General features: G+C 42.8%; 1 protein-coding gene across 3 annotated transcripts in view; it reads left to right on the plus strand.

The window, feature by feature from the left end:
- The window catches only part of PRSS43 (serine protease 44), a 39,239-nt gene extending 19,525 nt beyond the window's left edge, over window positions 1-19,714 (plus strand). Inside the window, exons 2-7 of one of the 3 annotated variants that reach the window (XM_017855754.1) lie at window positions 15,695-15,918; window positions 16,073-16,297; window positions 16,501-16,657; window positions 17,040-17,302; window positions 18,047-18,207; window positions 18,774-19,714. In XM_017855754.1, the coding sequence (XP_017711243.1) occupies window positions 15,825-15,918; window positions 16,073-16,297; window positions 16,501-16,657; window positions 17,040-17,302; window positions 18,047-18,207; window positions 18,774-19,010 (1,137 nt within the window). In that variant the 5' untranslated portion in view covers window positions 15,695-15,824 and the 3' untranslated portion in view covers window positions 19,011-19,714. Of the gene's footprint in view, window positions 1-15,694; window positions 15,919-16,072; window positions 16,298-16,500; window positions 16,658-17,039; window positions 17,303-18,046; window positions 18,208-18,752 lie in introns of all 3 variants that reach the window. The other 2 variants (XM_017855756.1, XM_017855757.1) reach the window with 2 other exon arrangements.
- Window positions 19,715-22,084: the final 2,370 nt, after the last annotated feature.

The raw sequence follows: 22,084 nt of genomic DNA on the forward strand, positions 1-22,084 counted from the left end.
GACACTATAAAGGTCAGCAAATTGGCAAAGTAGTCCAGGTTTACAGGAAGAAATATGTTATCTACATTGAACGGGTGCAGCAGGAAAAGGCTAATGGCACAACTGTCCACGTAGGCATTCACCCCAGCAAGGTAGTTATCACTAGGCTAAAACTGGACAAAGACCGCAAAAAGATCCTTGAACGGAAAGCCAAGTCTCGCCAAGTAGGAAAGGAAAAGGGCAAATACAAGGAAGAAACAATTGAGAAGATGCAGGAATAAAGTAATCTTATATAAAAGCTTTGATTAAAACTTGAAACAAAGAAAAAAAAAAAGATGGATTGATGTGTTTCGCCTAACACTGTGTTAGTTCTCTTGGGAATGGATTAGCTCCCATGAGAGTAGGTTGTTATAAAGCGAGGTTGCCTCTTAGGTTTTGCCTTCTTTGCACACTCCTGCTTCTCCACCATATTACGATTCAGCATGAGGCCCTCACAGAGGCTGTCCAGATGGGGCTGCCCAATCTTGGACCTTCTAGCCTCCATAATTATAAGCTAAATAAACCTCTTTCCTTTATACATTACCCAGTCTCAGATATTTTGTCATAGCAACAGAAAATGGATTAAGACAGGAAATTAGTACTGAGACTGGAGTGTTACTATACGGATACCTGAAAACGTGAAAGCAGCTTTGAAACTGGGTAATGGGTTGTAGCTGGAAGAATTCGGAGGAACAGGCTAGAAAAAGCCTGTATTCCCATGAATGGAGTATTAAGGGTGATTTTGGTGAGGGTCCAGTAAATGGGAAACGAGACTAAGGAAAGTTGGGAACTTTCTAGATATTGGTTAAGTGTCATGACCAGAATGCTGATAGAAATATGACCAGTAAAAGCCATTCTGATGAGTTCTTTGATGGAAATGTAGAATAGCTTACTGGAAACTTGAGTAAAGGCCACCCTGGTTATACAGTAGCCAAGAACCTAGCTGCATTGTGTCCATGGCCTTTAGCTTTGTGGAAGGCTGAATGTAAGAGTGATGAAACAGCAATCTCAGAGAAGACATTTCTAAGCAGCAAAGGACTTATTTTTGACTTCTAACAGTTATTCTAACAAGAATTGTTCATAGTCTCTTATAGTCCTTAGTATTTCTGTGGTATCAGTTGTCATGTCTCTTCTTTTATTTATAATTTTATGTATTTGAGTCCTCTCAGTTTTTTCTTGGTCATTCTATTAATAGCTAAAGGTTTGTCAATTTTGTTTATCTTTACAAAAAATCAACTCTTAGTTTTGTTGATCTTTTCTATTATCTTTCTAGTCTCTGTTTCATTTATTTCTACTCTCTAATCTTATTATTTCCTGCTTTGTGCTGATTTGGGGCATAGTTTGTTCCTTTTCTAGTTTTTTAAAGTATAAAGTTAGGTTGTTTATTTGAGTTTTTTTCCCCCTAATGTAGACATTTATTGCTACAAACTTCCCTCTTAGAACTGCTTTTGCTGCATTCCACACATTTGTAGGTTGTGTTTCAATTTTCATTTGTCTCACTTTTTGATTTCTGTTTTCATTTATTCTTTGACCTATTGGCTATGTAGAATCCACATATTTCTGAAATTTCTAAAATTTCTCTTGTTAATGATATTTATTTATTTATTTAGAGATGGGGTCTCACTCTGTCACCCAGGCTGAAGTGCAGTGGCTTGATCTTGCCTCACTGCAACTTCTGCCCCCCAGGTTCAAGCAATTCTCCTGTCTCAGCCTCCCCAGTAGCTGGGATTAGAGGCATGTGCTGCCATGCCTGGCTAATTTTTATATTTTTAGTAGAGACAGGGTTTCGCCCTGTTGGCCAGGCTGGTATCGAACTCTTGACCTCAAGTGATCCACCCACCTCAGCCTCCCAAAGTGTTGGGATTACAGGCATGAGCCACTGCTCCCAGCCTTGACATTTAGTTTTATATCTTTGTGGTCAGAAAATACATTTGATATAATTTAAATCTTCTTCTGAAATTTGTTAAGAATTGTTTTGTGATCCAATATATAATCTATCTTAGGTAATGTTCTGTGTGTGCTTGAGAATAATGTGTATTATGCTGCTGTTGAATGGAATATTCTGTATTTGTCTGTTGGATCTATTTGGTCTATTAGGTTTGTAGTATTATTCAAGACCACCGTTGCTTTATTGTTTTTCTGTGTGTATAATCTATCTACTATTGGCAGTGGGGTATTGAAGTTCCCTACTATTATTGTGTCACTATTTACCCCTCTATTTTGTTAATATTGCTTTATACAATTAAGTGCTCTAAATATTGGGGCACATACGTACATAGGTAGAAATACACATAAGGTATACATTTTCCAATTGTTATACCCTCTAAATGAATTGGTCCCTTTAACATTATATAGTGACCTTTGTCTCTTGAGGCAGTTTTTGAATGAAATTCTATTTTGTCTGATGTAAATATAGCTACTTGTACTCTCTTTTGGTTACATATGTGTGGAATATCTTTTTCCATTTCTTCACTTTTCAACTTATGAGTGTCCCTAAGGCTGAAGTGAGTAATTTGTAGGTAGCATATTGTTGGATCTTGTTTTTAAATTTGTTCAGCCATTCTGTTTGTTGATTGGAGAATTTAATTCATTCACATTTAAGGTAATTGTTGATAGGTAAGGACTTACTATTGCCATTTTGTTAATCGTTTTCTATTTTTTAGTTTTTTTTTTTCCTCTCTTGCTGTCTTCCTTTGTGATTTGTTGATTTTTTTGTAATGGTATGTGTTCGTTTCCTTTCTATTTATTTTTTGCAGGTCTAGTAGAGGTTTTTCTTTGGGGTTACTATGAGGTTTATATAAAATATTTTAAAGTTATAACATTCTACCTTAACCTAATAACAATTTAATTTCAATTTTATACAAAACTGTACACTTTTGCTTCTCCCCCATCTCCACATTTTATGCTATGTCACACTTTACATCTTTTAATGTTATGTACCCATTAACAAATTATTGTAACTATAGTTATTTTTAATCTTTTTGTCTTTTACTTTATATTTTAGATTTCAAAGTGATTTATACACCATCATTACAATATTTATTTATTTATTTTTTATTTTATTTTATTTTTTTTTGAGACGGAGTCTCTCTCTGTCGCCCAGGCTGGAGTGCCGTGGCTGGATCTCAGCTCACTGCAAGCTCCGCCTCCCGGGTTCACGCCATTCTCCTGCCTCAGCCTCCCGAGTAGCTGGGACTACAGCCGCCCGCCACCTCGCCCGGCTAGCTTTTGTATTTTTTAGTAGAGACGGGGTTTCACTGTGTTAGCCAGGATGGTCTCGATCTCCTGACCTTGTGATCAGCCCATCTCGGCCTACCAAAGTGCTGGGATTACAGGCTTGAGCGACCACGCCCGGCCTTACAATATTTAGATTTGATGTTATACTTACCTTTACCAGTGAGTTTTATATTTTCATGTTTTCATATTGCTACTTAACATTCTTCTGTTTCAACTTGAAGAACTTCTTTTCCTTTTTTTTTTCTTTTCTTTCTTTTTTTTTTTTTGAGACAGAGTCTCACTCTGTTGCTCAGGCTGGCGTTCAGTGGCACTATCTCGGCTCACTGCAACCTCTGCTTCCCTGGCTCAAGCAATTCTCCTGCCTCAGCCTCCCGAGTAGCTGGGATTACAGGGTTGTGTCACTAAGCCCAGCTAATTTTTGTATTTTTAGTAGAGATGGGATTTCACCATGTTAGCCAGGCTGGTCTTGAACTTCTGACCTCAGGTAATCCACCCGCCTCAGCCTACGAAAGTGCTGAGATTACAGGCATGAGCCACCGAGCTTGGCCTCCTTTCTCTTTTTTCTTTTAATTCTGTTATATTTTTTGTTGTTTATTTTTTAAAGACAGAGTCTTGCTTTGTCACCCACACTGAAGTGCAGTGGTATGATCATGGCTCATTGCAGCCTCGACCTTCCACCTCAAGCAATCCTTCCATCTCAGCCTCCTGAGTAGCTGGGATCACAGATGTGTACCACCACACCTGATTAATTTTTAATGTTTTGTGTAGAGATGGAGTCTCCCTATGTTGCTAGCCTGGTCTTGAACTCCTGGGCTCAAGCAATCCTCCCACCTCAGCCTCTCAAAGTGCTGTGATTACACGTGTGAGCCACTGGGCCCAACCTTTAGCTTTTCTTGTAAGGCAGGTTTGTGGTAATGAACTCCCTCAGCTTTTATTTGTCTGTGAATGTCTTTATTTCTCCTTCATTTCTGAATTACAGCCCTGCTGGCAATCGTATTCTTGGTTGGCAGCTCTTTTTTTTCTTTTAGCACTTTAAATCTTTCACCCACCGCCCCCTAGCCTACAGGTTTTTACTGAAAAGTATACTGATATCCTTATGAGGGTTCTATCATGCTATGGTTTGAATGTGTCCCCACAAAAGCATGTGTTAGTAACTTAATCCCCAGTGCAACAGTGTTAAGAAGCATGACCTTTGAGAGGTCATTAGGCTATGAAGACTCCACTTTCATGAATGGATTAATGCTGATTATGAAAGGGTTTGAGGCTTCTAGTTTGAACTCTTTTGCTCTCTTGCTATGTGATGCCTTCTGCCATGTTAGGATGTAGCAGAACGAACTTCCCAGCTGCCAAAGCACCTTGCTGTTGAACTTCCCAGCCTCTAGAACTGTGGGAAATAAATTTCTTTTCTTTATAAATTACCCAGTCTGTGGTATTCTGTTATAGCAACACAAATGGACTAAGATACTTTGTGATTAATCTCTTTTCTCTTATGCTTTCATGGTTTTTTGTCTTAGGCATCTGATAATTTGACACGCAATCAAGCCTTCAAATTTGTGATTTCTGCATCCATGGATTCAACCAACCACAGATTGAAAATATTAAAAAATAAATAAAATAATAATGCAACAATAAAAGCTAATACAAAAATACAATATAACAACTATTTACATAGCATTTACATTGTATTAGGTATCATAAGTAATCCTGAGATAATTTAAAGTATATGGAAAGTTGTGCATAGGTTACATGTGAATACTATGCATTTTATTTAAAGGACTTGAGCATCCATGGATTCTGGTATCTGTGGATGGTCTGGAACCAATCTTCCGTGGAGACAGAAAGACCACTATCATGTGTCTCAGGATATTCTTCTTTTGGTTAATCTTGCTTGGGATCCTTTAGGCGTCAGGAATCATTTAATTAAACTACATTTAATTAAACGTTCTGCCCCTTTCTCTTTTTATTCTTCTTTTGGAACTCCCATAATTCATAAATACATACCTTGATGGTACCCCGTAGATCTCTTATTTTTTAATTTTTTTTTTTTTTTTTTGAGACGGAGTTTCGCTCTGTCGCCCAGGCTGGAGTGTAGTGGCCGGATCTCAGCTCACTGCAACCTCCGCCTCCCATGTTTTTGCCATTCTCCTGCCTCAGCCTCCCGTGTAGCTGGGACTACAGGCACCCGCCACCTCGCCCGGCTAGCTTTTTGTATTTTTTAGTAGAGACGGGGTTTCACCGTGTTAGCCAGGATGGTCTCGATCTCCTGACCTTGTGATCCGCCCATCTCGGCCCCCCAAAGTGCTGGGATTACAGGCTTGAGCCACCGCGCCCAGCCTATTTTTTAATTTTTTTAAGATGAAGTCTCAGTCTGTCACCCAGGCTACAGTGCAGTGGTGCAATCGTGGCTCACTGCAACCTCCTACTCCTTGGTTCCAGTGATTCTCCTACCTCAGCCTCCTGAGTAGCTGAGACTACAGGTGTGCACCACCATGCCTGGCTAATACTTATATTTTTAGTAGAGACGGGGTTTCACCATGTTGGTCAGGCTGGTCTCGAACTCCCAACCTCAAGTGATCCACCTGCCTCGGCCTCCCAAAGTGCTGGAATTACAGATGTGAGTCACTGCACTCAGACCCTTTATTTTTTTTACTTCTCTTGTATTTTTATATCTCTAGTGGCTAATTTCAAATGACATATCACTGAGTTCACTGATTTTTTTCTTCTACATGATCTCTTCTGCTGTTAAAATTTTGTATTGACTTTTCAGCTCTGTCATTGTGTTCTTCAGCTCCAGGACGTTTTATCGTTTTAATCTCTTTATTAAATGTCTAATTTTGTTCATGCATGATTTTGTTGAGTTGTCTGTCTGTGTTTTCTTGCATCTCACTGAGCATCTTTAAGATGGTTATTTTAAATTATTTGTCAGGCAATTTGTAGATCTCCATTTTTGTGGGGTCAGCTACTGGAGCTTTATTATTTTCCTTTGCTTGTGTTAGTCATGTTAGCCTGACACTTTGTTATCCATGCAGAATTTTCTGTAGAATTCTGTAAAAATTTCTGCGAAATTCTGTAGAATTTTCTACATACAAGATTCATCTTTGTATAGAGATAGTTTTATTTCTTCCTTTTAATCTGGATGCTTTTCATTTATTTTTCTTGTCTGCTAACCTTGCTAGACCTGCCAGTACAATGTTGAATGGAAGTGCTGAAAGGAGATATCCTTGACTTTTTCCTGATCTTAGGGTGAAAGTATCCATTCTTTCACTATTAAGTATGATTTTACCTGTGGGGATTTCATAGATGCCTTTTTATCAAGTTTAGGAAATTTCTTTCTTTTCTTTTTTTTTTTTTGAGACGGAGTCTCGCTCTGTCGCCCGGGCTGGAGTGCAGTGGCCAGATCTCAGCTCACTGCAAGCTCCGCCTCCCGGGTTTAGGCCATTCTCCTGCCTCAGCCTCCGGAGTAGCTGGGACTACAGGCGCCCGCCACTTCGCCCGGCTAGATTTTTTGTATTTTTTTTAGTAGAGACGGGGTTTCACCGTGTTAGCCAGGATGGTCTCGATCTCCTGACCTCGTGATCCACCCGTCTTGGCCTCCCAAAGTGCTGGGATTACAGGCTTGAGCCACCGCGCCCGGCCGGAAATTTCTTTCTATTCCTATTTTGTTCAATGTTTTATCATGAAAGGGTATTAGATCTTTTCACAGGTCTTTTAAAATCCTATTAATGTGGTATATTATACTGATTGATTCTTGGCTGTTATACTAAAGTTGCATTCCTAGGATAAAGTCCACTGGTCATGGTGTTGATAGTGTATAACCTTTTATATTTATTGTTGCATTCAGTTTGCTATTATTTTATTGAGAATTTCTACATCTAAATTCATTCTTAAGAAATACTGGTCTATATATTTTTATTTTTATTTTTTGAGATGGAGTTTCACTCTTGTCACCCAGGCTGGAGGGCAATGGCATGATCTTGGCTTACTCCACTTCCCGGGTTCAAGTGATTCTCCTGCCTCAGCCTCCTGAGTAGCTGGGATTACAGACATGTGCCACCATGCCCAGCAAATTTTTGCATTTTTAGTAGAGGTGGGATTTCACCATATTGGTCAGGCTGGCCTCGAACTCCTGACCTCAGGTGATCCACCAGCCCTGGCCTCCCAAAGTGCTGGGATTATAGATGTGAGCCACCACGCTTGGTCTGGTCTATATTTTATTCCTTTCATTTTAATTTTTTCCTTTCTTTTCCTCAGACTCAATAATTTTTTTTTTTTTTTTTTTTTTGAGACAGGGTCCGGCTCCATCGCCCAGGATGGAGTGCAGTGGCACAATCTCAGCTCACAGCAACCTCTACCTCTTGGGCTTAAATCATCCTCCCACCTCAACCTCCCAAATAGCTGGGACTACAGGAGCATCCCACCACGTCTGGCTAATTTTTGTATTTTTTGTAGAGATAGGGTTTCATCATGTTGCCTAGGCTGCTCTCAAACTCCTGGGCTTAAGTGATCCTCCTGCCTTGGCCTCCCAAAGTGCTGGGATTATAGGTGTGAGCCACCATGCCCAGCTCACAGTTGCTTTGAAATGTCTGGATCTTTAAATATCTGGCTCTCCAATGGGAAAAAAAGGGTAAAAAGAAATACAAACAAATAAGCAGGTGCTGTTCCTTTAAATCTCCTGAAAGCTGTGTCAGCCAGTGGCAGTTGAATCAATGGTGGCTAGTCTGTGTGCCTACACCTCAGTGATCAAAAGTAGCAATAAGCTACAGAACACTGACTCCTGTTACTTGGAGGAGAAGGTTGTTATTGCCCATTCTGGCTCCAGTAAGCTGCACTAGGAACATGGGCATAGTTGCCTGCTGTGAGGCTAGGAGTAAGGGGTGTTTAGCTGCTATCATGTTTAAAGCTTAAATTGGTAGAAACTAACTAATCTACTGGCCAAGTTTTCTCCTTGAAGCTGTAAGGGTTCAAATAGACTCCAGACTCTAGTTACTTCAAACAGTTCCTGCCAATACAATTGTCATCTAGGTAAGGAGTTATATTCCTGGAATTTCCTACTCTGCCATCTTCCCTGACATAACTCCCTGTATTTTTTATTTTTAAAGGATACTTGAGTTGCACATAGAATTCTTGGTTGACAGTCTTTTTCTTTCAGGACTTTAAATGTGTCACCCAACCGCCTTCAGACTCCATACCTTCCGATGAGAAGTCAGCTCATAATCTTATTGGGGATTCCATGTGTGTGATGAATTGCTTCCCTGTTGCTGCTTTGAAGAGTCTCTCTTTGTCATTGTTATGCAACTCTTTGTTTATAAAATTTTGAAATGTGCATATCTTCAAGTTTATTTTATTTGGAATTCATTGATGTGTAGATTCATGTTTTTCATCAAATTTGAGACATTTTAGGCAATTATTTCTTTAGATATCTTTTCTTCCCCCTTTCTCTCCTCTTTGTATAGAACTTCCATTATGTTGTGTTGACATACTTAATGGTGTCCCACAGGTTTCTGAAGTCCTGTTTATTTGTCATCATTATTTTACTTGTCTGCTTTCCAGAGTAGATAATCTCAAGTGACCTATCTTTAAGTTCACTGATTCTTCGGCCAGCTCATGTTTACTTTTGAGTTCCTCCTGTGAATTTTCATTTCAGTGTTTGTAATTTCCAACTCTAGATTTTCTATATAAAAAAAATCATTTCTCTTTGGTAATATTTTTATTTTGTGAGATGGCATTTTCATACTTTCCTTACTTCTGTAGACAGCATACTTTAGTTCTTTGAACACATTTAAAATAGCTTACTTAAATTGTTTGTCTAGTAAGTTCAGCTTCTGGGTTTCCTAGTGGCAGTTTCTTTTGACTTCTTTCCCTATTCTCCCACCCTTGGTATAGGCCATACTTTTTTGTTTCTTTGCATGCCACATAATTTTTTTAACAGAACAGTTTAAATACTATATGTTGTAACTATGGAAATCACATTCTCACGTTCCTCAGGTTTTGTTATTATTACTATTTGTTGTTGCTGCTGCTGTTTGTTTCATTAGTGACTTTTCTAAACTAACTCTGTAAGGCTCTTCTTTGTCATATATGGCCACGAAATCTCTGCTTGTTAGCTTTAGTGCTCAGCTAATAATTAGATAGAGATTTTCTTAAATGCCTTGAATCAACAAATTTTCCAGCCTGTGCTAAGGAGCTCTGTTTGTTGGGGCATGTCTACAACACTTCAGTTTGCCCTAGCATTCTTAGCTTTCATTTCTGACATGCACAGACACTCAAAGCTAGCTGGAGGTGAGAGATTAGGGTCTTCTCAGGTCTTTCCTAAATGTACATACAGTTCCAACATCTATGTCATATCTGAGTCTAGTACTGATTATTGCTTTTTCTTAGACTGGTTTTTTTTTTGCCTTCTGATTTGCCTTGTAATTTTCGTTGAAAGTTAGACATTCTCCATTTCTGTTACTGTATCAGGAGATAACTAATATAAATATTTTCTATCCTTGGAGAAAAACACAGGCTTCCTTCTGCTTGGTGGTTATTACAGAGATTTGTGATACTCTAATAAGGAATGGGCTGTGCTTTAGTTTGTTGTTGTAGCTACCAGAGTTGAATTTTTGTGGCTATGGGCACCAGAGATTTAAAATTCTGTCAGTGATACCTTGCTTTTGCCTCTTCCACTTGGCTTTTGGTCTTCTCTTTGTGCTGTTATCCTGGAGAACTTGGTAGTTCTTGCAGCTGCATGTGATACTATATCACTTCACATTTAGGATACAAAACTTATGACATATTTCTTTTTTCTTTCTTTTTCTTTTTTTGTTTTTTCAATTAGCTTTCTCAGATTGAAAACAACATATTTGCCAGGCACGGTGGCTCACACCTGTAATCCCAGCACTTTGGGAGGCTGAAGTGGTGGGTCACCTGAGGTTAGGAGTTTGAGACCAGCCTGGCCAACATGGTGAAACCCTGTCTCCACTAAATAGAAAAAATTAGCCAGGCATGGTGGCGGGCACCTGTAATCCCAGCTACTTGGGAGGTTGAGGCAGGAGAATTGCTTGAACCTGGGAGGCGGAGGTTGCAGTGAGCCAAGATTGTGCCATTGCACTCCAGCCTGGGCAACAAGAGCGAAACTCTGTCTCAAAAAAAAAAAAAAAAAAAACCACACACACACAAAAACAACATATTTATATTTCTCTCTCTCCTGATCTTTGTGCTACTGTCATACATCTTCTTGCATACATATTACAAACCTCACTGTACATTGTTAGTTCTGTTTAAATAGTCAATTAAATTATCTTTTAAAGATATTTACATAAAAGAAAAGTATCTTACATATATCCCATGTAGTTATCTTTCCCAGCACTCTTCATTTCCTTACGTAAATCCAGATTTTCATCTGGTATAGTGTTCCTTCTGTCTGAATGATTTTAACTTTTTTATAGTGCAGGTCTGCTGGTGAGAGTCTTTCATCTTATGCATGTCTGAAAAAAGTCTGTATTTTGTCTTCATTTTTGAAATAAAATTCTACAAGTTCTTTTCTTCCAGCACTTAAAAAATGGTGCTCAACTGTCTTCCTGCTTGTATAGCTTCTGATGAGAATTCTACTGTCATCCTTATCTTTGTTCTTCTGTACTTATCACTGGTTTTAAGCAAGTTAATTAAGTTGTGCTTTGGTTTAGTTTTACACACACACACACACACACATATATATATATATATACTTTTTTTACATATATATATATACACACACACACATATATTTTTTTTTTTTTTTCTATGGAGTCTCTCTGTCGTTCAAGCTGGAGTACAGTGGTGTGATCTTGGCTCACTGCAACCTCCGCCTCTCGGGTTTAAGCAATTCTCCTGCTTCAGCCTCCCGAGTAGCTGGAACTACAGGTGTGCGCTACCACATCCAGCTAGTTTTCATGTTTTTAATAGAGAGAGGCTTTCACCATGTTGGCCAGGCTGTTCTCAAATGCCTGACCTCAGGTGATCTGCCCACGTCAGCCTCCCAATGTGCTGGGATTACAGGCATGAGCCACCACTCCCGGCCTGGTTTAGTTTTCTTCATGTTTCCTTCTTTGGTGTTCACTGAGCTTACTAGATTTGTGGAGTTATAGTTTTCATCAAATTAAAAACATTTGAACAATATTTCTTTAAATATTTTTGTCCAAATACTCACACATTAGGACACAGCTCACTGATGTTCTCTCTCTCTCTCTCTCTTTTTTTCTGTTTCATTTTGAATTTTTTTTTTTTTTTGAGATACAGTTTCCTTCTTGTTGCCCAGGCTGGAGTGCAATGGAGCAATCTCGGCTCACGACAACCTCCGCCTCCTGGGTTCAAGCAATTCTCCTGACTCAGCCTCCCAAGTAGCTGGGGTTACAGGCATGCACCACCATGCCTGGCTAATTTTTGTGTTCGTCAGGCTGGTCTTGAACTTCCAACCTCAGGTGATCCACCCTCCTTGGCCTCCCAAAGTGCTGGGATTACAGGCATGGGCCACTGAGCCTGGTCAAGTTTTTTTTAATTGTTAGGTTTTCAAGTTTACTAATCTTTTCTTCCACGAAGTTTAATATGCTACTAATCCCATGAGTGTATTTCTAACATACACGGTAGTTTTCGTTTTAGAAGTTTGATTTGGGTCATTTTTCATCTTAGATATCTCTCCTGAACTTTTTGAATATATATGTATATGTATAACTTAAAGTTATAATGACTGTTTTAATGCTCTCGCCTGAGCATTTAACATCTGTGTCAGTTTGAAGAAGATAAAATTAATTGATGATTCCCATCATTATCAGTTATATTTTCATGCTTCTTGCATGTTGGGTATTCTTTGATTGGATACTGGATATTGTGACTTTTACCTTGTTGGCTGTTTGATATTTTCATATTCTCATAAATATTCTTGAGCTTTGTTTTGGGATGCATTTAAACTACTTGGAAACTGTTTGATCTTTTCAGATCTTGCTTTTAAGATTTTTTTAAGCTGGACAATTCTCAGTCTAGGCCTAATGATTCCCCATTGCTGAGGCAAGACCTTCCTGGATACTCCACCCACTGCTCTGTGAATCTTGAGTTATTTTGTCCAACCAATGGAAGCAGGCTCTATTCTTGGCCCTGTGTGAGCACCAGGCATTGTTACTTCTAATTCTTTTCCGTGGTTATTTCTCTAGCTTCAGGTTGTTTCCTCACAGACATGCACTGACCAGTACTCAGTTTAATACTCAAGGGGGAGTATTTCTGTTGCTATAAAGGAATACCTGAGGCTGGGTAATTTATAAGAAAAAGAGGTTTATTTGGCTCATGGTTCTCTAGGCTGTAAAGAAGCATGGTGCCAGCATCTGCTTCTGATGAGAGCCTCAGGCTTCTTCCTCTCATGGCAGAAGGCAAAGGGGAGCTAGTATATAGAGATCACATGGCAAGAGAGGAAGCAAGAGAGGGGACGTGGATGTGCCAGGCTCTTTTTAACAACCAGCTCTCTTGGCAGCTAATATAGTGAGAACTCACTCACTCCTGCTCTTCCAAGAAGGGTATTAATCTATTCATGAGAGATCCACCCCTGTGACCCTGACACATACCATTAGGCCCCACTTCCAGCACTGGGGATCAAATTTCAACATGAGATGTGGAGGGGACAAACCTCCAAACTACAGCAGGGAACCTCTGCAGATCTTTGTGTTCTTTCTTTGTGCGACTCCCTCTGCAGTATTTTATCAACATAGCTGCCTCCGTGTTCCTGGCCTCTCAGCAATACCTGCTCACATCCAGGAGCCTGCTGGATTCTGCCTGCGTTCTCCTTCTCTGTACTATGGCCTGGAAATTCTCTCAGTCATAAACCTGAGATAATCATAGGGCTTACTCCATTTGTTCCCCATCTATTAGGGATTCTATTTTTTTTGGTTGGTGTCCAGTGTCTTAAAAACTATTGTTTCAGATTTTTGTCCATTTTTGGTTGTTTCAGGTGGGAAGGTCAGTCTTTATATTCCACGGCCAGAAGGAGAAGTCAGCATTCAATAACTTCTTTCTTTCTTCTCTCTCTCTCTCTCTCCTCTCTCTCTTTTTCTTTTTTTTTTTTTCGGGTCTTGCTCTGTTACCCAGACTGGAGTGCAGTGGTACAATCCATAGCTTACTATAACTTCAACCTCCTAGGCTCAAGTGATCCTCTTGCCTCAGCCTCCTGAGTAGCTAGGACTACAGGCATGCACTACTATGCTCAGCTAATTTATTTTATTTGATTTGATTCAGAGACAGGGTCTCACTATGTTGCCTAGGCTGGTCTCAAACTCCTGGGCTCAAGCAATCCTCCTGCCTCAGTTGCCCAAAGTGTTGGGATTATAGGCATGAGCCACAGTTTCCAGCCAATATTCCTTTATAGTTAAAAATATCTATCATAGGTAATTAAAAAATATCTCTTTAAGTTGCTTTCCCTTTTTCATTTTGTATTTTGCTTTTTTTCTTTTATCTTAATCTTACTAGAATGTTGTCTATTTTATTAGGCTTTTCAAATAACAAAATTCTGATTGTGCTAATTCTCTCCATAATTTTTTCTCTATTTATTGATTTCCTTTTTTTTTTTTTCTAAGAGAGAGGGTGTCACTCTATCACCCAGGCTGAAGTGCAGCAGCCTGATCATAGCTCAGTGTACCCTTGAACTCATGGGCACAAAAGATTCTCCTGTCTCATCCTCCCAAGTAGCTGGGACTATAGGTGCACACCACCATACCTGATGGTTTTTTTTATTTTTAGTAGAGACAGGGTCTCACTATGTTGCCAGGCTGGTCTTGAACTCCTGGGCTCAAGCAATTCTCCCACCGCAGCCTCCCAAAGTGTTGGTGTTACAGGCCTGAGACACTGTGCCTGGCTACTTTATTGATTTCTGTCTCCTTTTTCCATTATTTTCTCCTTTGTCTCAAATTCTTTCTTTGAGTTTACTCCATTGATCCTTTTAACTTTCTGAGTTGGATGTTTAGCTCATTTGCTATCAGTCTTTCTTTTCTGATCTTGTCAAAGCTGTAAATTACTTTCTGGGACTGGTCTATCTGCATCACATATGCTTTGATATGTAGTGTTTTCATTGGCAGTCACCTCTAAATGTTCATTATTTCCCTCATGATTTTCTTTTATAGGAGAATCACTTAGAAGGGTTTTGTTTTTGTTTCAGAAAGATGGGATTTTTTGATATGTTAAAAACTAATTTTAATATTATTGACTTGTTACTTAAGAACAGAATCTATATGCCAATGATTCCCTGGAGTTTGTTGTTCTCTGTGGCATCATTTCTGAATGTTCCCTTTGTGGTCATTGAGCAAGGGTTCTCTGTTGGTAGTTGTAAATTTTATTATACAGCTAAGGTGAAGATGATTAATTGTAATAGTCAAATCTTCTTTATCTTTGCTAATTTTGTTTGTGTAATCCAGCAGTTTCTTAAGGGGAACATATCAAAAACTCCAGTCTCCCATTAATTGGTCACCTGTTTCTTTGTGTATTATAGGCTTTTCTCTGCATCTTCTTGATCATTTCTTATTTTTACTTTATATAATAAGATTCCTCTTTGTCCCTTTATCATGATCTTGCCTTAAATACTATGATCTAGGAAAAAAATTGCTATACCACTTACTTTGTGTTTCAGATTTGCTTGGTATTTCTTTTTCTATCCCCCCTTTCCAATTTATCTGTATCTTTTTGTTTTAAATTTGTCTCTTCATATAGTATATTTCTGGAAGATATCTTTTTTCTCTAATTATAAAGTCTTTGTTTTGTTTGTTTTTTTCAACACATTTGCATGTAACACAATTGCCATTGTATTAGGACTGATTATAGTCATCTTGTTTTGTGTTTTCTATTTATCATACTTTGTTCTGTTTTGTTTTGTTTTAAAGAGATGGCATTTCAATATATTGTCCAGGCTGTAGGCAAACCCCCGGGCTGCAGTGACCCTTCCGCCACAGCCTTCGGAGTAGCTGGAACAGCAGCCCAGGAGGCTCTTTCTGTTTCACTTGAAATCTTCCACTGGGTAGACTGTATTTTCTGCTGCTTTGAAGGGTATCCAGTGATTAGATTACACTCAACTTGGACCGGACGCAGTGGCTTACCCCTATAGTCCCAGCACTTTGAGAGGCCGAGGCGGGAGGATCACGTGAGGTCAGGAGTTTGAGACCAGCCTGGGCAACATGGTGAAACCCCGTCTCTACTAAAAATACAAAAATTAGCCAGGCGTAGTGGCCCGCGCCTGTGATCCTAGCTACTTGGGAGGCTGAGGCAGGAGAATCGCTTGAACCTGGGAGGTGGAGGCTGCAATGATCTGAGATCATGCCACTACACTCTAGCCTGGTCGAAAGAGTGAGACTCCATCGAAAAAAAAAAATTACACTCAACTGGATAATCCACGAAAATCTCTATCTTAAGGTTCACAGGACGAATAACATATTGAAAGCCGCTTCCTTCACAGTACTACCCGGATTCGTTTTTGCTGAGTGACTGGGGATCGCGAGAGCCGCCTCAGGTCTCTGCAGGCACACCCGGTTCCGGCCAACACCAGGACCAGGGCGGAGCCGCCGCAAGGCGTGCTGACTGTGCCCATGGCGTCCCAGGATGGCCTACGCAGGGGCCGTGGAGGCACACGCCTGAGCCTCCACTTCCTGATCTGGCTTCAGCTTCTTCAGCCCCTGCTCAGTGAGGCCGGGACTGGACAGGGCAGGGCAGGGCGGGGCGGGGCTGCGCCCACGCTGGGTGTGGGGTGGCAGTGGGGGTGCTGTGGGAACAGGCAGACGCGGAGGAGGCGCCGCCAGGCCAGCTCCTGTTTGCCACGGGTCCCGGTCTTCACCAGGTGAGCCATACCGACCCGAGAAGGATTCCAGAGTGAACCTGGCAAGCCCAGAAGCCCGGACACCTCCTGTGCACCCGAAATTCCCAAAAATTCCAGAAACCTCTGTAGCTCCAGGGACTTCAGCGCCCGCAGGGCCTCCAGGATCCTGGGTTACTTCAGCATCTACAGTGGGAGAAGCCTTGGAATCCGACAGGATCTCTGACCTTGGAAGGCAATTTTCTCAGGGTATTGTTTCTGGTGCTAGATCTGTCCTGGCCTGCCTGGGAGGTCAAAGGGGACGCAGCCTGGCTCAGGGAGGTTGAGGGTAAGACCCTGACCTACAGGATTTGAGAGAGAGGATAACCCGCCTCCGCCCTGGGCAGCCTGGTGGGGGTGGGGGGAAGGTAGTGGCTTCACTTCCAGTCCCCTCTCTTTACTGAGCCCACCAGCCTGTGGCCACCGTGTTTCAAGGATAATTGGAGGATTGCCAGCCCTAAACAGGAAGTGGCCCTGGCAGGTGAGCCTCCAGACCGAAGACAAACACCTCTGCGGAGGCTCCCTCATCGACAGGCGCTGGGTGCTCACTGCCGCCCACTGTGTCTTTAGGTGAGTGTTTGGGGCTCAGAGCTTGGGCCCTGATCAGGCTGCGGGACCTGGAGCCAGTCTGTCCCCCTCCCTGAACTTCCTCTTCCTCATCTGTAAAAGGGGGTGATAGCCCCATAGTTTTTATCCAGTCTGGGTGAGATCTGAGGATTAGCATTTCTAACAAGTTTCCAGGTGTTGCCGCCTCCGCTGATCTGGGGACCACTGGCTAAAGTGGTCAGCGGTCCTGGGGGGATGTGGTTTGCAGGAAGGGAGGTGGCTGCTGGCTGGCATAGGAAGATGGGACCAGGCTGGGAAGCACCTGGAAGGTGTGGAAGGGGAGCATAGATGCCCCCCCCCCACCCCCCGCCAGGATATCTGTGAAGGCCATCTTTTCTCTTAACAGTGATTTGGAATACAAGGTGAAGCTGGGAGACACTGACTTGAATGCTGGTTCCAAAAACGCACTGGTGATCCCTGTTGAAGACATCATTTTTCCTAGCAATTTTGATTTTGCCAGTTTGACAAACGACATTGCCCTTGCTCTGCTTGCCTACTCTGTGAATTATTCCTCACACATCCAGCCTGTGTGCCTCCCGGAAAAACTTTTTGAAGTGGAAACTGGGACAGAGTGCTGGGTGACTGGATGGGGCCGAGTGTCAGAGAGTGGTGAGACAGACAGGATGCTGAGGTGGGACAGCCTGGTGGGCTGGGCTTGGTCTGCAAGCTATTGGGAGAGGCAGGCAGGCCATTTTCTAGCATGTGGGTGAGGGAGGAGGGTGGAGAAGATGCTGCCAGGAAGTAATTTAACAACTATGTTATGAATTTCTGTTGTCACATTGGGACCTGGGGGCTTGGGGGCCAGGCGTAGTGGGTTCTCTTCAGGATGAATTTCAGCTGAGGGTGATGAGCTGTCTGCCAATAGGAGCCAACCCCCACTAGAAGTTCCTGCCTTGATGGGTCGAACTTCTTCACCCTAGCAGTGTAGGCCAAGCCAGAGCAACCCTGCCAGTGAGGCTGTGGGGGCTCCTATCCTTAGGGAGAGGCACTACCTGTCCAAGAGTCTAGAAAGTAGATGCTCTAGAAAGTAAAGATGCTTTACTGATGCAGAGGACAGCCTGTCATTTCTGCTGATACTCAGAGTGACTGATACTTGGTTGTCATTTTTCAGGCCGACAATGATCTGTTTTTCCTTTTACTGTCTTGATTTTGCTTCTTGTCCTTTCCTTTCTCCATGTCAACATTAGGCTCAAGTTTCCTTCTGTGTCAAGTGGGGCCAATATCCACTGCCCTGACTTCCTTTAATTCGGGCAGTTGTGTTAAACACACTGATCAGGACTCAGAGTGGGCACTAGGGGCTCCTGTTATATCCCTTTGTGAAGATCCACTCTCTTGTAAGTTGTCTCTTTGCAGTTTCAGGATCAGAGCCATTTGTTCTTCAGGAGGCTGAGCTAAACATTATGCGTCATGAGCAATGTCGTGAGATGATCAAGAAGAAGAGTGTAGCCAAGAGTAAAATGGTCACAAGGGGGACCGTCTGTGGCTATAATGACCAAGGGAAGGATTCTTGTCAGGTCAGTTCATGGGCCTCTTGCTACCTCAGCACTGTAGTTGTCTCCTCAAAGCTTCCTCATCCCCAGCCAGTAGGGCCTGGGTTATCTCCTAGCCTCTCTGTTACCCTTATTCATGGTAATGGGACATGAGGACAAGCCACCAAGGCTCTCCTGGGCAGCCTACCTGATCCTTCAGGAGAGAGCAGCTGACACAGCCTAGAGTGGGAGGAGGGGTGAATCAGGCAGGTCCCACCAACAATACACGCTCCATGTCTTGAGCCCCTTCTGTGTGGCAGGCAGTGTACTCAGGTAAGCACTTGACTCATTATTGTCTCAGAGTAGGCACGATTTCATTATGTATATTCTGTTTTTTGGAACACACCTTTTTAGTCGGTACATGATTTTAGTTTATTGGAAATTGTCGATTCTCAGATCTCATACTGACTGATACCCAAGGCTAGGGAGGGTCTTACGGGTTCCTGGGGAAGCCTCCTGAGTGCCTAGCTCTGCAGCCCATTGCAGTGCAATTAGCCTGCTCTGATGTGGATCCTATTTCTTTCCTACAGTGACTATCTTTCTTTTTCCAGGGAGATTCTGGGGGGCCCCTGGTCTGTGAATTAAATGGCACATGGTTCCAGGTGGGGATTGTGAGCTGGGGTGTTGGCTGCGGTCGCAAAGGATACCCTGGAGTTTACACAGAAGTTAGTTTCTACAAGAAATGGATTATTGATCACCTGAGACAAGCTTCCTGTCTGAATTCAGCAGACTCCCTCATCCTAGTCCTGTGTCTGATGATGCCCCTGGGCATCCTGGTGACCCCGTGATCAGACCCCATTCCACTCTTCTGCTGTTTCTGAGTCTCACACTTAGGTGTCTTCTCTGACCAACCTCCCACTCCTTCCCAATGCCCTTTCTGCAAATCCCAGTTGGAATCCATGGACCCTCTGGAGATCCATACAATAGAGCATGGCAGGGAGACTGGGGCCTGGAACATGCCCCTGCCTGGTGCTCTGGTCACTTTCCTCAGCCACGGCTGCACCAGGGCTGTGCGCTGGCTGGTGGGAAAGAGGGAGTGAACTGACTGCAGCTAGAGGGCCAGCCGCCCTGCCAGGTGGGCCACGGTGACTCATCAATATCTGGGGGAACACCTATCAAAGAAGAGACATCAATGGTGAAGCAAGCGTTCAACGTGGTTCTGGTTTCAGGGCTCCCACCTGAGACTCTGTGAAACCAGCCAGCTGGGTGATTGCTCAGAGAGAGTGAAGGAGGCGTTACCAGGTCCCTGCAGAGGTGTGAGGCCTGGGACTTCCACTCTGGCTCCACTGTCTGGGGCTGGGAGAAGATCCCCTGCAGCCCAGTGTGGATCCATCTGCCAGTGGACAGCCTCTGCCACACTAGTTCTTTTGGAGCAACCCATTATTGGCATCCCCTTCCTCAGTGCCCTAGTGGCCACTTTCAGGGACACCACAAGTTGTGTTGAGGCAGTTACGGAGTGTGGAGTTTTCAGAAATCAACTGAATAAATGTTTGGAGAGTCTCCTGTTTCTGAAGCTCTGCTCACTGGGGAGTTTGGTTGAATATAACATACTCTATAGAGAACTGGCTTCCCATTTAACTAAGGAAGCTATTTATGGTTCTTACTAAAATGTAGAAGGACAGGTGATGCCCTGCCTCCTCAGACATGAGCTCTAGGGATGGTTTTAGCCAATGGGTCTTGTTCCCTGTATGCCTGTTATAGCCATCAGCATCTCTGCAGGGAGCTCTGTAGTTGAGTTTAACAGTCTCTACAGTTAGGGATAGGGGATCAAGAGACACTGGAACTGGGCCCAGGAGTGAAGTTCGGGTGTGAGAAATATTTCTCTTCATCTACTGCTTCTCCTTGCTGCTCCCTCCCACTTGGCTACCAAAGATGCGATCCCATCGGGAGAAGGGCAAGAGAGATTCACTGTAGTATACATAGGTTCTCTCCTCTCATTACAAAGTCTGGTGTCCTGGAGTCTCTCTGTCTAGCTGCTGATCAACCCCCTCCCAACCTCTTGCCCTTTGCCCTTCTAGGGTTGAATGTTTAACCCCCAGGTATGGGTGGGCTTCAGTGGACAGTCTGTATCAGTCCCTTCTGTTGCCTGAGGAAGGCTGAGGCCGAGAGACTGAGAGCTTACATCAAACCCAGTCTCTTAATGAATATAGCACCACCTGCTTTAAGAAACCACTAATTTATTCATAGATTAATAAAACAAATTTAACTTTTTTCCTAGAACATCCCATTACAGCGTTCTTGGTCAGCAGATAGCTTTCTCCATCTTGTGGCTTGCTCTCAGTCCTATAGTTAATGCTTTACCTGCATCAGAATCCCCTAAGGCTTGTGAAATACAGATTACTGGCCGTACAGTGGCTCATCCTTATAATGCCAGCTACTTGGGAGACTAAGGCAGGAGGATCCCNGGGGAACACCTATCAAAGAAGAGACATCAATGGTGAAGCAAGCGTTCAACGTGGTTCTGGTTTCAGGGCTCCCACCTGAGACTCTGTGAAACCAGCCAGCTGGGTGATTGCTCAGAGAGAGTGAAGGAGGCGTTACCAGGTCCCTGCAGAGGTGTGAGGCCTGGGACTTCCACTCTGGCTCCACTGTCTGGGGCTGGGAGAAGATCCCCTGCAGCCCAGTGTGGATCCATCTGCCAGTGGACAGCCTCTGCCACACTAGTTCTTTTGGAGCAACCCATTATTGGCATCCCCTTCCTCAGTGCCCTAGTGGCCACTTTCAGGGACACCACAAGTTGTGTTGAGGCAGTTACGGAGTGTGGAGTTTTCAGAAATCAACTGAATAAATGTTTGGAGAGTCTCCTGTTTCTGAAGCTCTGCTCACTGGGGAGTTTGGTTGAATATAACATACTCTATAGAGAACTGGCTTCCCATTTAACTAAGGAAGCTATTTATGGTTCTTACTAAAATGTAGAAGGACAGGTGATGCCCTGCCTCCTCAGACATGAGCTCTAGGGATGGTTTTAGCCAATGGGTCTTGTTCCCTGTATGCCTGTTATAGCCATCAGCATCTCTGCAGGGAGCTCTGTAGTTGAGTTTAACAGTCTCTACAGTTAGGGATAGGGGATCAAGAGACACTGGAACTGGGCCCAGGAGTGAAGTTCGGGTGTGAGAAATATTTCTCTTCATCTACTGCTTCTCCTTGCTGCTCCCTCCCACTTGGCTACCAAAGATGCGATCCCATCGGGAGAAGGGCAAGAGAGATTCACTGTAGTATACATAGGTTCTCTCCTCTCATTACAAAGTCTGGTGTCCTGGAGTCTCTCTGTCTAGCTGCTGATCAACCCCTCCCAACCTCTTGCCCTTTGCCCTTCTAGGGTTGAATGTTTAACCCCAGGTATGGGTGGGCTTCAGTGGACAGTCTGTATCAGTCCCTTCTGTTGCCTGAGGAAGGCTGAGGCCGAGAGACTGAGAGCTTACATCAAACCCAGTCTCTTAATGAATATAGCACCACCTGCTTTAAGAAACCACTAATTTATTCATAGATTAATAAAACAAATTTAACTTTTTTCCTAGAACATCCCATTACAGCGTTCTTGGTCAGCAGATAGCTTTCTCCATCTTGTGGCTTGCTCTCAGTCCTATAGTTAATGCTTTACCTGCATCAGAATCCCCTAAGGCTTGTGAAATACAGATTACTGGCCGTACAGTGGCTCATCCTTATAATGCCAGCTACTTGGGAGACTAAGGCAGGAGGATCCCTTGAGGCCAAGAGCTTGAGACCAGCCTGAGCATGTAACATGTCTCTTAAAAAAAATTAACTGGGGATGGTGGCCTGTGCCTGTAATCACACCACTGCCCTCCAGCCTGGGGAACAGGAGGAAACCTCATCTCTCTTTTTTTTTTTTTTTTTTTTTTTT

This window comes from Rhinopithecus bieti, unplaced genomic scaffold, assembly GCF_001698545.2.
Source record: "Rhinopithecus bieti isolate Rb0 unplaced genomic scaffold, ASM169854v2 scaffold_39746, whole genome shotgun sequence".
NCBI lineage: Eukaryota > Metazoa > Chordata > Mammalia > Primates > Cercopithecidae > Rhinopithecus > Rhinopithecus bieti.